At 43.7% G+C, this 13,656-nt stretch overlaps 1 protein-coding gene across 1 annotated transcript in view; it reads left to right on the top strand.

Moving 5' to 3' along the window:
• HGSNAT (heparan-alpha-glucosaminide N-acetyltransferase) overlaps positions 1 to 13,656 on the top strand; it is a 45,118-nt gene that overhangs the window by 26,615 nt on the left and 4,847 nt on the right. The window contains exons 9-14 of the mRNA XM_011957099.1: positions 371 to 401; positions 4,426 to 4,586; positions 5,877 to 5,992; positions 9,363 to 9,484; positions 10,199 to 10,325; positions 11,593 to 11,679. Of these exons, the coding sequence (XP_011812489.1) occupies positions 371 to 401; positions 4,426 to 4,586; positions 5,877 to 5,992; positions 9,363 to 9,484; positions 10,199 to 10,325; positions 11,593 to 11,679 (644 nt within the window). The remainder of the gene's footprint in view (positions 1 to 370; positions 402 to 4,425; positions 4,587 to 5,876; positions 5,993 to 9,362; positions 9,485 to 10,198; positions 10,326 to 11,592; positions 11,680 to 13,656) is intronic.

The following is a 13,656-nucleotide window of genomic DNA, read 5'->3' on the forward strand; positions in this document are numbered from 1 at the left end:
CTTGTCACCCAGGCTGGAGTGCAATGGCACAATCTTGGCTTATTGCAACCTCTTCCTCCCACGTTCAAGCGATTCTCCTGCCTCAGCCTCCCAAGTAGCTGGAATTACAGGCGCCTGCCACCACGCTCGGCTAATTTTTGTATTTTTAATAGAGATGGGGTTTGACCATGTTGGCCAGGCTAGTCTTGAACTCCTGACCTCACGTGATATGCCTGCCTTGGCCCCCCAAAGTGTTGGGATTACAGGCATGAGCCACCGCGCCTGGCCCTGAGTTTATTTTCTATACCGGTGTGTAATGAAGTCCACACTAGATTTAGGAGGTATTTGTATTCTAGAGTCCTTTTGCTTATGCTTTGTACTTGTTCTGCAGGGCTGACGGTGGCTGACCTCGTGTTCCCGTGGTGAGTTGGCGGTCTGCCCTCTTCTCTTCCACAGATTGACTCCAATCTCCTGTTTTACAGATGATGCTGGAGCCTTTCTCTGACACGGGCATGTGTTAGGTGGTTAGGAATCCTTCCAAAAGTCATGTTACTGGATAGTTCTCATACTTGACACAGTGCCTACACATGTGTGTATAAAAGAGTGATTTTGGGCGGGGCGCAGTGGCTCACGCCTGTAATCCTAGCACTTTGGGAGGCCGAGGCAAGCGGATTACCTGAGGTCAGGAGTTCAAGACCAGCCTGGCCAACATGGTAAAACTCCATCTCTACTAAAAATACAAAAAATTAGCTGGGTGCAGTGGCACACGCCTGTAATCCCAGCTCCTCGGGAGGCTGAGGCAGGAGAATCGCTTGAAACCAGGAGGCGGAGGTTGTGGTGAGCAGAGATTGCACCACTGCACTCCAGCCTGGGTGACAGAGTAAGACTTCATTTCAAAAAAAAAAGTGATTTTGTAGGGAATATTTTGTTAGTGTAGATATGATATACCAGATCCTGAAACCTTGTAGGAAATTATAAATTCTGAACATATAGTTCAGTTCCATTAATCCCGAAAATAATTATAAAATCCTATTTCCTAAAGAATTATGGTATATTGATTTCAGTGAATGCTAATACATTTGTAGGTGGGCAATGATAGTCATAAACTAAAATTTAAAAGAACAGCTGAGTAATTCAGTTCTGTCTCTGACCATTCATGGCTTCTTATTCTTGTGAAGGGACGTTGCCTATGTGATGTGGAATTTGTATCTTTGTTATGATGTATTGAGTGACATTGCTCCCTCATTAGCAGGTAGTATCAGCCTTATTATTGTTATTTTTTATTTCAAATTTTAAATTTTTGTGGGTATATCCAAGTATATATTATGGTATACATGAACATTTTGATGCAGGCATACAACACATAATAATCACATCAGGGTAAATGGGGTATCCACCTCCTCAGGCATTTGCCATTTTGTGTTATAAACAATCCAATTATAATTTTTTAGTTATTTTTAAATGTACAGTAAATTATTGTTGACTGTAGTCACCCTGTTGTGCTATGAAATACTTGATCTTATTCATTCCATCCAGCTGTATTTTTTTACTCATTAACCATCCACCCTCCTTCCCTCCCCACTACCCTTCCCTTCTGGTATCCATCCTTCTACTGTCTATCACCCTGAGTTCAGTTTTTTTAATTTTTAGCTCCAAAAATAAGTGGAACATGTGAAGTTTGTCTTCACATGGCTTATTTCACTTAACATAGTGTTCTCCAGTTCCATACATGCTGTTGCAAATGACAGGATCTCATTCTTTTTTATGGCTGAATAGTACTCCATTGTGTATATGCACCACATTTTTTTTCTAAGTGTCTGTTGATGGATGCTTAGTTTGCTTCCAGATCTTGGCTATTGTGAATAGTGCTGCGATAAAGATGGGAGTATCTCTTCAATATACTGATTTCCTTTCTTTTGCGTGTATTCCCAGCAGTGGGATTGCTGGATCATACGGTACCTCTATTTTTAGTTTTTGAGGAACCTCTAACCTATTGTCCATGGTGATTGTACTAATTTACATTCCCACCAACAGTGTACAACGGTTCCCTTTTCCCCATATCCTCACCAGCATTGGTTATTGCTGTCTTTTGGATAAAAGCCATTTTAAGTGGGGTAAGATGATATCTCATTTTAACTTTGACTTGCATTTCTCTGATGATCAATGATGTTGAGCACCATTTCATATTCCTGTTTGCCATTTGTATGTCTTCTTTTGAGAAATGTCTGTTCAGATCTTTTGTCTTTTTTTTTTTTTTGAGACTAAGTCTTGGTCTGTAGCCCAGGTAGGAGTGCAGTGGCATGATCTTGGCTCATCACAACCTCCGCCTCCTGGGTTCCAGAGATTCTCCTGCCCTAGCCTCCCGAGTAGCTGGGATTACTCGGGAGGCTAGGGCACACCGAGTTTTTTTTTGCTAGGGCAAAAAAAAAAAAAAAAAACGCACCACCACACCTGGCTATTTTTTTGTACTTTTAGTAGAGACAAAGTTTCACCATGTTGGTCAGGCTGGTCTTGAACTCCTGACCTCAGGTTAATCTGCCCACCTTGGCCTCCCAAAGTGCTAGGATTACAGGTGTAAGCCACCGAGCCCGGCCTTTTAATCCATTTTTAATTGGATTATTAGATTTTTTTTCCTGTAGAGGTGTTTGAGCTCCGTATATGTTCTGGCTGTTAATCGATTATTTGCAAATATTTTCTCCCATTCCATGGGTTGTCTCTTCACTTTGTTGATTGTCTTCTTTTCTGTGCGGAAGCTTTTTACTTGATACGATCCCATTTGCCCATTTTTGCTTTGGTTACTTGTGCTTGTGTGGAGTGTTAATCAAGAAATCTTTGCCTAGTCCAGTGTCCTGGAGTGTTTCCCAAATGTTTTCTCTTAGTTTCATAGTTTGAGGTCTCAAGTTTAAGTCTTTAATCCATTTTGATTTGATTTTTTTTAATATGCTGAGCAATAGAGGTCTAGGTTCATTCTTCTGCATATGAATATCCAGTTTTCCAGCATCATTTTTTTGAAGAGACTGTGCTTTCTCCAATGTGTATTCTTGGCACTTTTGTCGAAAATGAGTTCACTATAGATGTATGGATTTAGCTCTGAGTTATCTGTTCTGTCCCACTATCTATGTGTCTAATTTTATGCCACTACCATGCTGTTTCTGTTTCTATAGCTCTGTGGTATAATTTAAAGTCAGGTAATGTGATTCCTCCAGTTTTGTTCTTCTTGCTCAGGATAACTTTGACTACACTGGGTCTTTTGTAGTTCCATATAAATTTCAGCATTATTTTTTCTATTTCAGTGAAGAATGTTATTGGTATTTTGATAGGGATCGCATTGAATCTGTAGATTGCTTTAAGTAGTATGAACATTTTAACAATATTAATTTTTCTAATTTATGAACATGGAATTTCTTTCCATTTTTTGGTGCCCTCTTCAATTTCTGTCATCAGTGGTTTATAGTTTTCATTGTAGAAATCCTTCTCTTCTTTGGTTAAGTTAATTTTGAGGCACTTTATTTTATTTGTGGCTATTGGAAATGGAATTACTTTCTTGATTTCTTTTTCAGGTTGTTTTCTGTTGGCATATAGAAATACTACTTAGTTTTGTATGTTGATTTTGTATCCTGCAACTTTACTGAATTTGTTGATCAGTTCTAATAGTTTTCTGGTGGAGTCTAGGTTTTTTCAAATATAAGATCATGTTATCTGCAAACAAGGATACTTTGACTTCCTCCTTTCCAACTTGGATGCCCTTTGTTTCTTTTGTCTGATTGTTCTAGCTAGGACTTCCAGTGCCATGTTGAATAACAGTGGTGAAAAGCAGGCATCTTTGTCATATTCCAGATCTTGGAGGAAAGGCTTTCAGTTTTTCCCAGAGACACCAAGGAATGCAGCAAAAGCAAATTTTCATCTCTGTGATCTGTTGCCAAGCAATTAGAAAAATCAGTATTCTAACTTTTTTTTTTTTAAATATAATTTAGTTTGGTCAAAGAAAAGAAAGGAAAAATGTGTATGACTCAGACTAAATGGAGAGAATAAAAGTAAGCTTTCATTTTTCTTTCAGGCGCAGAAGTGTGTATAGAAATGATTGAAATGTCTGTTTGTTTTTCAAGGGCTTTGAGGGTGTGCTAGTGAATGTCTAGTTACTTGGAGACATTATTGTGGCATCGAATCATCATTTCTTTTTGATAACGAAATGGGAGGGTTGTCCTTGGAAATTCCATTTAATATTAAAGAAATGTTCTCCTAAGACAGGACTTGAAGGTGCACCTTCCAGCCCCATGGGGCTATATTCTGAGCAATTCCTCTACTGTTAGCTCAGTATTATTTCAGTAATTGGCTACTTTAAACAAATTATGGTTGCTTCTCTTTTATAGCATATTCTAAAATGTTACTGATACATAGACAAAAAAATTGGAAATGGCCACCTATTAATAACTGGATTCTTTTTAGGTTTGTATTTATTATGGGATCTTCCATTTTTCTATCAATGACTTCTATACTGCAACGGGGATGTTCAAAATTCAGATTGCTGGGGAAGATTGCATGGAGGAGTTTCCTGTTAATCTGCATAGGAATTATCATTGTGAATCCCAATTATTGCCTTGGTCCATGTAAGTACTTTTTCCCTCTGTTATATATATTCAGGTTGAAATATGGAAACTATATGTTGTAATTTGAGAGAAATGCAATTCTTCCATCTCAGGTGCCTGCAAATAGGGTAATTATTGGGAAAGTATATACAATGGTTGTCTAACTGTGAGCATTATTATTATTATTTTTGAATTTTAGACTTGGGAGGAGCCTCTGAGACTACTCACACTCTTCTCTTGTACAAAGGAAAAGTCTGAGGCCAAGAGCAATTGAAGGTTTTCTCTGGATCATCTGAGTGTAGTGAGAGGCTAGCAGGGACCAGACCAGGCTGCCTTGGTCTCCAACTTTGCCCCCTGCTAATGTGATTTCATCAGCTTTCAATAGTGTGCGGCAGTTCACGAATCCACCTTCACTGGCACTTGTATGGCAGCTGGGTTTCTGGAAGGAGTGATATCTTTGTCATTAGTTTAGTGGTGTGCAGGGACAGCAGAGCTGAGGGAAGGCATGTGAACCCTCTGCTTTCAACAAGTATCAGAGTCAGGAGGGCACTAGTCACTGTCCTCAAGGGCCTTGCACTGTCATCAGCAGAAGAGGACACAAGTGTCTAGACAATGGCCAAATGGAGCCAAGCAGAAGAGGACACAAGTGTCTAGACAATGGCCAAATGGAGCCCTCAGGCAATACATACTTTTATAGGCACTAGCAAGAAGTGGAGGTCACTTCCAGATGGTGTTTCATATGAATGTGGCCTTGGTGGAACTCCAAAAAGGGAACCACTGCTTCCAGTAGGATTCATTTTAGGGTTTGTTATCAGGTCTGTTCTTCTGGTCATATGGTCGGGTAGCAGGTAGGGCAGGGAGTGTTGGTCAGTGGCATTCTTGTGGTGATACAGCTGGGCAGCGGGTAGGGCAAGGAGAGTGGCTTGTGTTGGGCCTGCAAGGTCCTGGCGGACGTGCAGGTTGATTGCAAATTCCTAATAGGAAAGAGTCAGGCGCAGGCCTGGCTTTACCACCACACCTGAGTAAGACGCTTTGGTTCTTATCCTAGTCTGCCACCAGGGCAGCTTCCTGTTTTGAGTTTGAGCCATGTCCCTGACTGACTCTCCCTGTATTAAGAGGGATTGGCCTGTTTTTGGAAGCTGGGCTGAGCCCATGTCTCTTGACCATATATATTTCCATGTCCAAGAGCTTAAAAAAGACTTGCTTAGATGCAATATAGGTATGTCTTCCCTTTTCGGAAACAAATAATGTTGCCCTGGGATGAGACAAGAAGTCTTGGCTAACACTCGACCTAACTTGTGTCTTCCACAGTGTCTTGGGACAAGGTGCGCATTCCTGGTGTGCTGCAGCGCTTGGGAGTGACATACTTTGTGGTTGCTGTGTTGGAGCTCCTCTTTGCTAAACCTGTGCCTGAACGTTGTGCCTCGGTGAGAAACCATGTTTTAATTAAGAAAAACTTTTTAAAAATTAAATAAATGTATTGTGTAGTGATACGGTCTCACTATGTTGTCCAGACTGGTCTCTAACTCTTGGCTTGAAGTGATCCTCCTGCCTTGGCCACCCAAAGCGCGAGGATTATAGGTGTGAGCCACCATGCCTGGCCAGAAACTGTGTTCTTGTTGTTGTTGATACAGGGTCTTGCTGTGTTGCCCAGGCTGGAGTGCAGTGGTGTGATCTTGGCTCACTGAAGCCTCAACATCCCAAGCTCAAGTGATCCTCCCTCCTCAGTCTCCTAATTAGCTGGGACTACAGGAGCGCACCACCATGCCTGGCTAATTTTGTCTATTTTTTTTGTAGAGACAAGGTCTCACCATGTTGCCCAGGCTGGCTTCAAACTCCTGGACTCAGGTGATTTTCCTGCCTCGGCCTCCCAAATTGCTGGGATTACAGGTGTGAGCCACCATGCCCAGCTAAAACAGTGTTTTTTTTTTTTTTTTTTTTGAGACAGAGTCTAGCTCTGTCGCCCAGGCTGGAGTGCAGTGGTGTGATCTCGGCTCACTGCAAGCTCCGCTTCCCAGGTTCACGCCATTCTCCTGCCTCAGCCTCCCAAGTAGCTGGGACTACAGGCGCCCACCACTGCGCCCGGCTAATTTTTTGTATTTTTGGTAGAGACGGGGTTTCCCTGTAGTCTCGATCTCCTGACCTCGTGATCCGCCCGCCTCGGCCTCCCAAAGTGCTGGGATTACAGGCATGAGCCACCGCGCCCGGCCAACAGTGTTTTTTTTTTAAAAAAGGGAGAACAAAGGGGGATATGGTTTTTAGAACCTCTAAAATTTCTGTGTGCAATACTGTACATCTGCTAATCAAATACATTCTGATTTTCACTTTCATTATTTTATTTAATCTTTATATCAATTTTTTTATTGTAAGATACACATGACATGAGATCTAGCCTCTTAACAAATTTGTCAGCAGACAGTAATCACATGCATTCTTTTTTCCTCCTATTTTTAGTTGATACGTAATAACTGTACAGATTTATGAGGCTCAGAGTAATATTTTGATACCTGTGTATCATACAGTGTATAATGATCAAATTCATCACCTCAGTTATTATCATTTCTTTGGGTCAGGAACATGCACAGTCCTTTCTGCTAGTTTCAAATGCATTCTTTTTTATTTACTTCTTGGAAACAGGGTCTCACTCTGTCACCCAGGCTGGAATGCAGGGGCATGATCTCAACTCACTGTTGCCTCGACCTCCCAGGCTCAAGCGATTCTCCTGCCTCAGCCTCCTGAGTAGCTGGGACTGTAGGCATGTACTACCATGCCCAGCTAATGATTGTATTTATTGTAGAAACGACATTTCACCTTGTTGCCCAGGCTAGTCTTGAACTCCTGGGCTCAAGCGATTTACCGGCTTCAGCCTCCCAAAATGCTGGGACTACAGGTGTGAGTCACCATGCCTGGCCCCATTCTTTTTTTTTTTTTGAGACAGAATCTCATTCTGTCCCCTAGGCTGGAGAGCAGTGGCACAATCTTGGCTCACTGCAAGCGCCTCCCAGATTCACGCCATTCTCCTGCCTCAGCCTCCCGATTAGCTGGGTCTACAGGTGCCCGCCACCACGCCTGGCTAATTTTTTGTATTTTTTAGTAGAGATGGGATTTCACCGTGTTAGCCGGGATGGTCTCGATCTCCTGACTTCGTGATCCGCCCGTCTCAGCCTCCCAAAGTGCTGGGATTACAGGCATGAGCCACCGTGCCTGGCCACCTGTCCCCATTCTTGATGGTATTAAATAATACCACCAGCATCCAGTTTGCTGGTTCAGTCTCATGGGACATTATTGCAATTTTTTTCAATTTCATTGTAGCATAATATATATATATATGTAAAATTCATGTAACGTTTTGGTATCTATTCAAATGCTGTAAAATTCAATTTTGAGGGTGATCCCCAGGTAGGGCATGGGAGAGTGACGGTATTGTGCTTGGCTATTTGCATTGCTTCTTTATCAGAAGTGTGTCAGAGTCCCATCTCATTTGTGCTTACTTCCTCTCTTACTATAAATTGCTAGGTGGAGTTTACCCAGGTGACAGTTACTTCTTTCCCCCACCCACCATTAGTGACAAAAATTCTGAAGGAAATGTTTAAAATCTTCCATTTGGGGTCCTATTCAACAATCAGTTAATAAAACTGTGTTATCTTCTAGCTTCTTTCAAGATATGTAACTAGCAAGTTCATCACTGAATCCCATGTTCTCTGGGTGCTTCCTGTAATGTTCATTATCTACTTTGCGGGGCGTTTTAGTCATTGTTGCTCTTTCCCCCTCTGCCCTTGTCATTAATGTGTCCCCTGGCTGTGTCCTTAAGGTGAAGGAGAGGTGAGATATGCATGAGTGGGCACGGAGCTTGGTCTGCCATGGATATCAAAGCTGCCATTTTCAGCCCTTCTGTGGGACCTGAGGGTCCACAGAGGCACATCCCAGGACATCACCATAGGGTGAGGGGTTCAGTGGGACACTAAGAACAGGTGGGCTGCACCCTTTCTTGTTTCAACCACACAGATCCAAAAGTTTGAATTTCATTTTCTTACTTAAAAATTTTATTTTTAATTTTTAAATCACAGGTATATTGATGTATAATTCGTGTACCATAAAAATCCCATGTTGAAAGTGTACAATATGATGATATTTGCTCTATTCAGAGTTGTGCAGCTGTCACCAGTCTATAATTCTGGAAGGTTTTCCTTACCCCATGAAGAACCCTGCACTCACCGCCAGTCACTCCCCACGTCAGAACTCACCCAGCCCCAGGCAACCCCAGCCTACTTTCTGTCTCTACACATGTACCTGCTCTAAGACAGTCCCTATACACGAAGTCATATAACATGTGGCATTTTGTGTCTGACTGCTTCCATTTAGCATGCTTTTTGAGGTTCATCCATGTTGCATGTGTCAGCACTTCTTTCCAAAATTGCTGAATTAGGTTCCGCTTTAGGGATACACCACATTTTGCTCACCCATTTATCAGTTGGTGGACGTTTGACTTGTTTCCCCTTTTTTGCTGTTGTGAACAATGTTCCTGTGTGTATGTGTACAAGTTTTTGTGTGAACATATGTTTTCAGTTCTCTTGGGTGTAGGAATAGAATTGCCTGCTGATTTCTTTTGAATGTGTGTTTTGCTGTGAGATTTCATGGAGAGGGAACATCTGGAGAACATAACGCATAGTCAGTAAGTTTTTGTATTACTGCCAAAATGGCCAAGAAAAGAGTCACTGGGAATTTCCCAAAGACGTGCTTAGTCCCCTTCTATTTGCATTTACTTCATGCGTTTTTTATTTTTCTGCCCCCGCTCAGGAGAGGAGCTGCCTTTCTCTTCGAGACATCACATGCAGCTGGCCTCAGTGGCTGCTCATCCTGGCACTGGAAGGCCTGTGGCTGGGCTTGACATTCCTCCTGCCAGTCCCTGGGTGCCCTACGTAAGCGAACCCCTGGGAGTCATCCCTTGTGCATGTCCTGTTCTGCCCAGTCAGAGGTTCTGGGCTTTCACAAGTCTCAAGTCAGAGGAATTCTCTTTCCCTCTTCCTTCTCCTTTGAGGCCTGCTTTGCATGGGGAGAGGAGATTGGCATGTGTCCGGAGTGATTTCCCTGTGGGTGGTGTGAGGGTCATCTTGAATATAAATCGGGCCTCCCACCTTCACAGTGTGGGAGCAGTTTATTGGTGAGCGTGCATGAGCCAGAGGGACGTTTTCGCTGGCGCATGTTGGGGCTCTCTGAACTGGGCTGCATACATAGCCAATATACACCATGGTCGGGGTTTTTTTTTTTTTTTTTCTGGGAGATGGAGTCTTGCTCTGTTGCCCAGGCTGGAGTGCAGTGGCATGAACTCGGCTCACTGCAACCTCCACCTCCCAGGTTCAAGCAGTTCTCCTGCATTAGCCTCCCAAGTAGCTGGGATTACAGGTGCACACCACCATGCCTGGCTAATTTTTGTATTTTAGTAGAGACAGGGTTTCACCATGTTGGCCAGGCTGATCTTGTACTCCTAACCTCAGGTGATCCACCCGCCTTGGCCTCCCAAAGTGATGGGATTACAGGCGTGAGCCACCGTGCCCAGCCTGAGGTTTTTTCATTCTCGTCCCTCTGTTTGCCCTTCTGAGGTCTTGTCATTTACATGGTTTTTGCTTTCCTAGTGGTTATCTTGGTCCTGGGGGCATTGGAGATTTTGGCAAGTATCCCAATTGCACTGGAGGAGCTGCGGGCTACATCGACCGCCTGCTGCTGGGAGACGATCACCTTTACCAGCACCCATCTTCTACCGTGAGTTTGCTTAGAACTGGGAGCTCAGGCTTTCAGAAGTGAAGGAAAGTAGAACAAGCCAGCCACCTTTAAACCGTGCCCATTTAAGAAAATGCACTGAGAACTGATGTTTGTTTGAAAAGTCTGCTAACTTAATGACTTTAGGGTTCACTGTATGGCAGTGTGTATAATTATTTTGGATTTTAAAGTGAGAATGTGGAGCTGGGCACAGTGGCTCACACCTGCATTCCCAGCTACTCGGGAGGCCGAGGCGAGAGGATTGCTTGAGCCCAGGAGTCCAAGACCAGCCTGTGCAATAGTGAGACCCCGTCTCTCTAAGGAAAAAAAAAAGTGAGAATGCATTGTGTAAATGATCATAGCACAGTGCTTTTCTGTACGTCTCAGGTCAGATTTCCTGGCAGCAGACCCTGAGACAGAGGGTCACATGCAGGAAGTTGATCAGGCAGTCCTTGCAGGGGAATGAAGGAGGCAGGACTGTGCAGAGGGAGAAGTTGACTTGCACTGCAGCCCCAACAAAGGACCCAGGGGCACCGGGGAGGCGCTGCAGAGTTGTTCTGAATTGAGGCGAGGGATTGGGCCCTTCCTACCCCCGGTGGTGCGGAAGGCCCCCTGCAAAAGGCTGATCCCTGGAGAGGCAGCTGTCTTCAGTCAAGGGCAGATCCAGAAGAGGCCCCTGTCTGAGAGCTGTGGTCATGAATACTTCCAGCAGCTGGAGGAATGAAGGCTTCCGTGCTGAAAGGGTTGGAGGGCTCTGGGGGTGCATGACAGCACCTATTACACTGTTCATTTCCAGATTTCTACAATTTCTGCAGTAACATTTACTTTATAATAAGAAAGATACATATTTTAAAATGTTATTTGCCTTAAAAGAAGATAGGAAGCTGTTGATGCTACAGTAGGGTTGACTAAAAAGAATAAATCTGGAAATTAGGAAGGTACGTGCATTGCATTTGAAGCTGGTCAGGGAGGCGTCATGTCACAAGGCCTGGGGCCAGTGCTATTTGCTGCCCCTGCTGCAATCACGGTGGTTGCTGGACCGTGGCTTGTCCCTGGGCATCTCTGTTCCCTGCTGAGTGTCCACACCGCACACTTTCTTAGCCAGAAGCATTCTGCCTGTTATACCTATAGGTTAGCAATGAATTTCTGCACTAAAAACAGAAAACCATGGTGTACTGGAGTGTATTCAGGTTTGTATTTGGTCTAGGAGCTGTTTGTGTGTGTTTTCGGGTCAGTGAATGAGTGCTGCCTTCTGCTTCTGTTTGTTAAGGTGCTTTACCACACCGAGGTGGCCTATGACCCTGAGGGCATCCTGGGCACCATCAACTCCATCATGATGGCCTTTTTAGGAGTACAGGTATTTGTTCATTTCATTAGGTTACTTTTTCTGACAGTTTATGATGTTTTATTCACTCATTTAAAAACTATTTCATTAAAATAATGGGAAGCATATTCTGTCCTGTGCTATGGGTCTAATATATTCTGTTATCTTTGACAGATTGTGCAGAAACAAAAGTTACTGAAATTCAGCACATTCAAGTAATTAGATATAATTCTTATATTCCCCCAAAAAATCTTATTTATATGACTTATCTTAGCTTGGCAGTTTCTGGATAAAATGTTTCTCTTGCCAAACTGCAGTGGCTCATGCCTATAACTCCAACACTTTGGGAAGCCAAGGCAGGAGGATCGCTTGAGTCCAGGAGTTTGAGACCAGCCTGGGCAACATAGTGAGACCCTGTCTCTACAAAAAATTAAAAATATTAGCCAGGCATGATGGCACACGCCTGTAGACGGCACACGCCTGTAGTTGGGAGCTGAGGTAGGAGTATGGCTTGAGCCCAGGAGGTTGAGACTGCAGCGAGCCTTGATTGCACCACTGCACTCCTGCCAGGGCAACAGAGTGAGACCCTGTCTCAAAAAAGAAAAAAGGGTTTTCCTGATGGAGTATGCAGAATATGTGGGTGTTGGTGACATTGGAAGTCACTGTGTCATTTGTCACAATTCTTTCATGTACCCTTGTATTAGTCTGTGTGTCCTGACCTAACAAAATACCCGAGACTGAGTAATTCATAAAGAACAGTAACGCTGCAGGTTCATTTGTCTGGTGAGGGTCTGGTCTCTCCTCCCAAGGTGGCAACTTGATTGGGGCATGTCGTTCAGAGGGGACAAATACCATGTCCTCACAGGGTGTCCCCACCTGCTGGTAAAAGGGCAGAGACGGGACTTACTGCCTCAAGCCCTTTTCTAGGCCATTCATGAGGGTGGAGCCCTCACACTGCAGTTACCTCCCGAGGCCACACCTTCTCATACCGTCACCTTGGTGATTAGGTTTCAACATAGGAAATTTGGAGGGACAGACATTCAAACCACAGCACACTGTCATGGCTTCAGAGCATGAGAATTTATACCAAAGTCAATACAGGTTATTCTTGGTTTGTCTCACCTGTCTTTTGTTAAAGTTCTGAGCAGTCTAGATTTCAAGTCCCCAAAGTTCTCCTTGTTGGTGTTTGAAACTACTGTTTGAGGGGAGCTAACCGGGAGGGGAAAAGACTTTTGGAAAGCATTGCCGGCAGAACTTTCTGTGGGGATAAAAATATTTCTTCTCTGTGCTACCTAGTGGGGCAGTCCCTAGCCAGGGTTGCTGTTGAGCATTTGAGATGTGGTGAGTGTGACTAAAGAACTGAATTTTAAATTTTACTTGATGTAATTTTAAATTTAGATGGTCACTTGTGGCTAGTGGTTTGGCTGTTGGGTAGTGCAGATCTGAAGCATACACAGGTGACCCTGGAACACCTCGGGGCATGGGGACACTGTCCCCCCATGCAGTGAAAAATCCACAGAGGACTTTTGACTCCCCCAAAACTTAAACACTAATAGCTTGCTATTGACCCAAAGCCTTACCAATAACATCAACAGTTGATTCACACATATTTTATAAAAATATTGTGTACTATGTTTTTATAATAAAGTAAGCTCAAGAAAAGAAAATGTTATTAAAGCCGTAAGGAAGAGAAAATCTATGTCTTATTCACTAAGTGGGAGTGGATAATCATGAAGGTCTGCATCTTCATCATCATGTTGAATAGGAGGAGAAGGAGGAGGAGAGAGTGGAGGAGGAGGAGGAGGATGAGGGTGTGGATGAGGAGGAAGAGGAGGAGGGTGTGGAGGAGGAGGATGAGGGTGTGGAGGAGGAGGAAGAGGAGGAGGGTGTGGAGGAGGGGGAGGAGGATGAGGGTGTGGATGAGAAGGTAGAGGAGGAGGGTGTGGAGGAGGAGGAGGAGGATGAGGGTGTGGATGAGGAGGTAGAGGAGGAGGGTGTGGAGGAGGAGGA

This window comes from Colobus angolensis, unplaced genomic scaffold (genome assembly GCF_000951035.1).
Source record: "Colobus angolensis palliatus isolate OR3802 unplaced genomic scaffold, Cang.pa_1.0 Scaffold433, whole genome shotgun sequence".
Lineage (NCBI taxonomy): Eukaryota > Metazoa > Chordata > Mammalia > Primates > Cercopithecidae > Colobus > Colobus angolensis.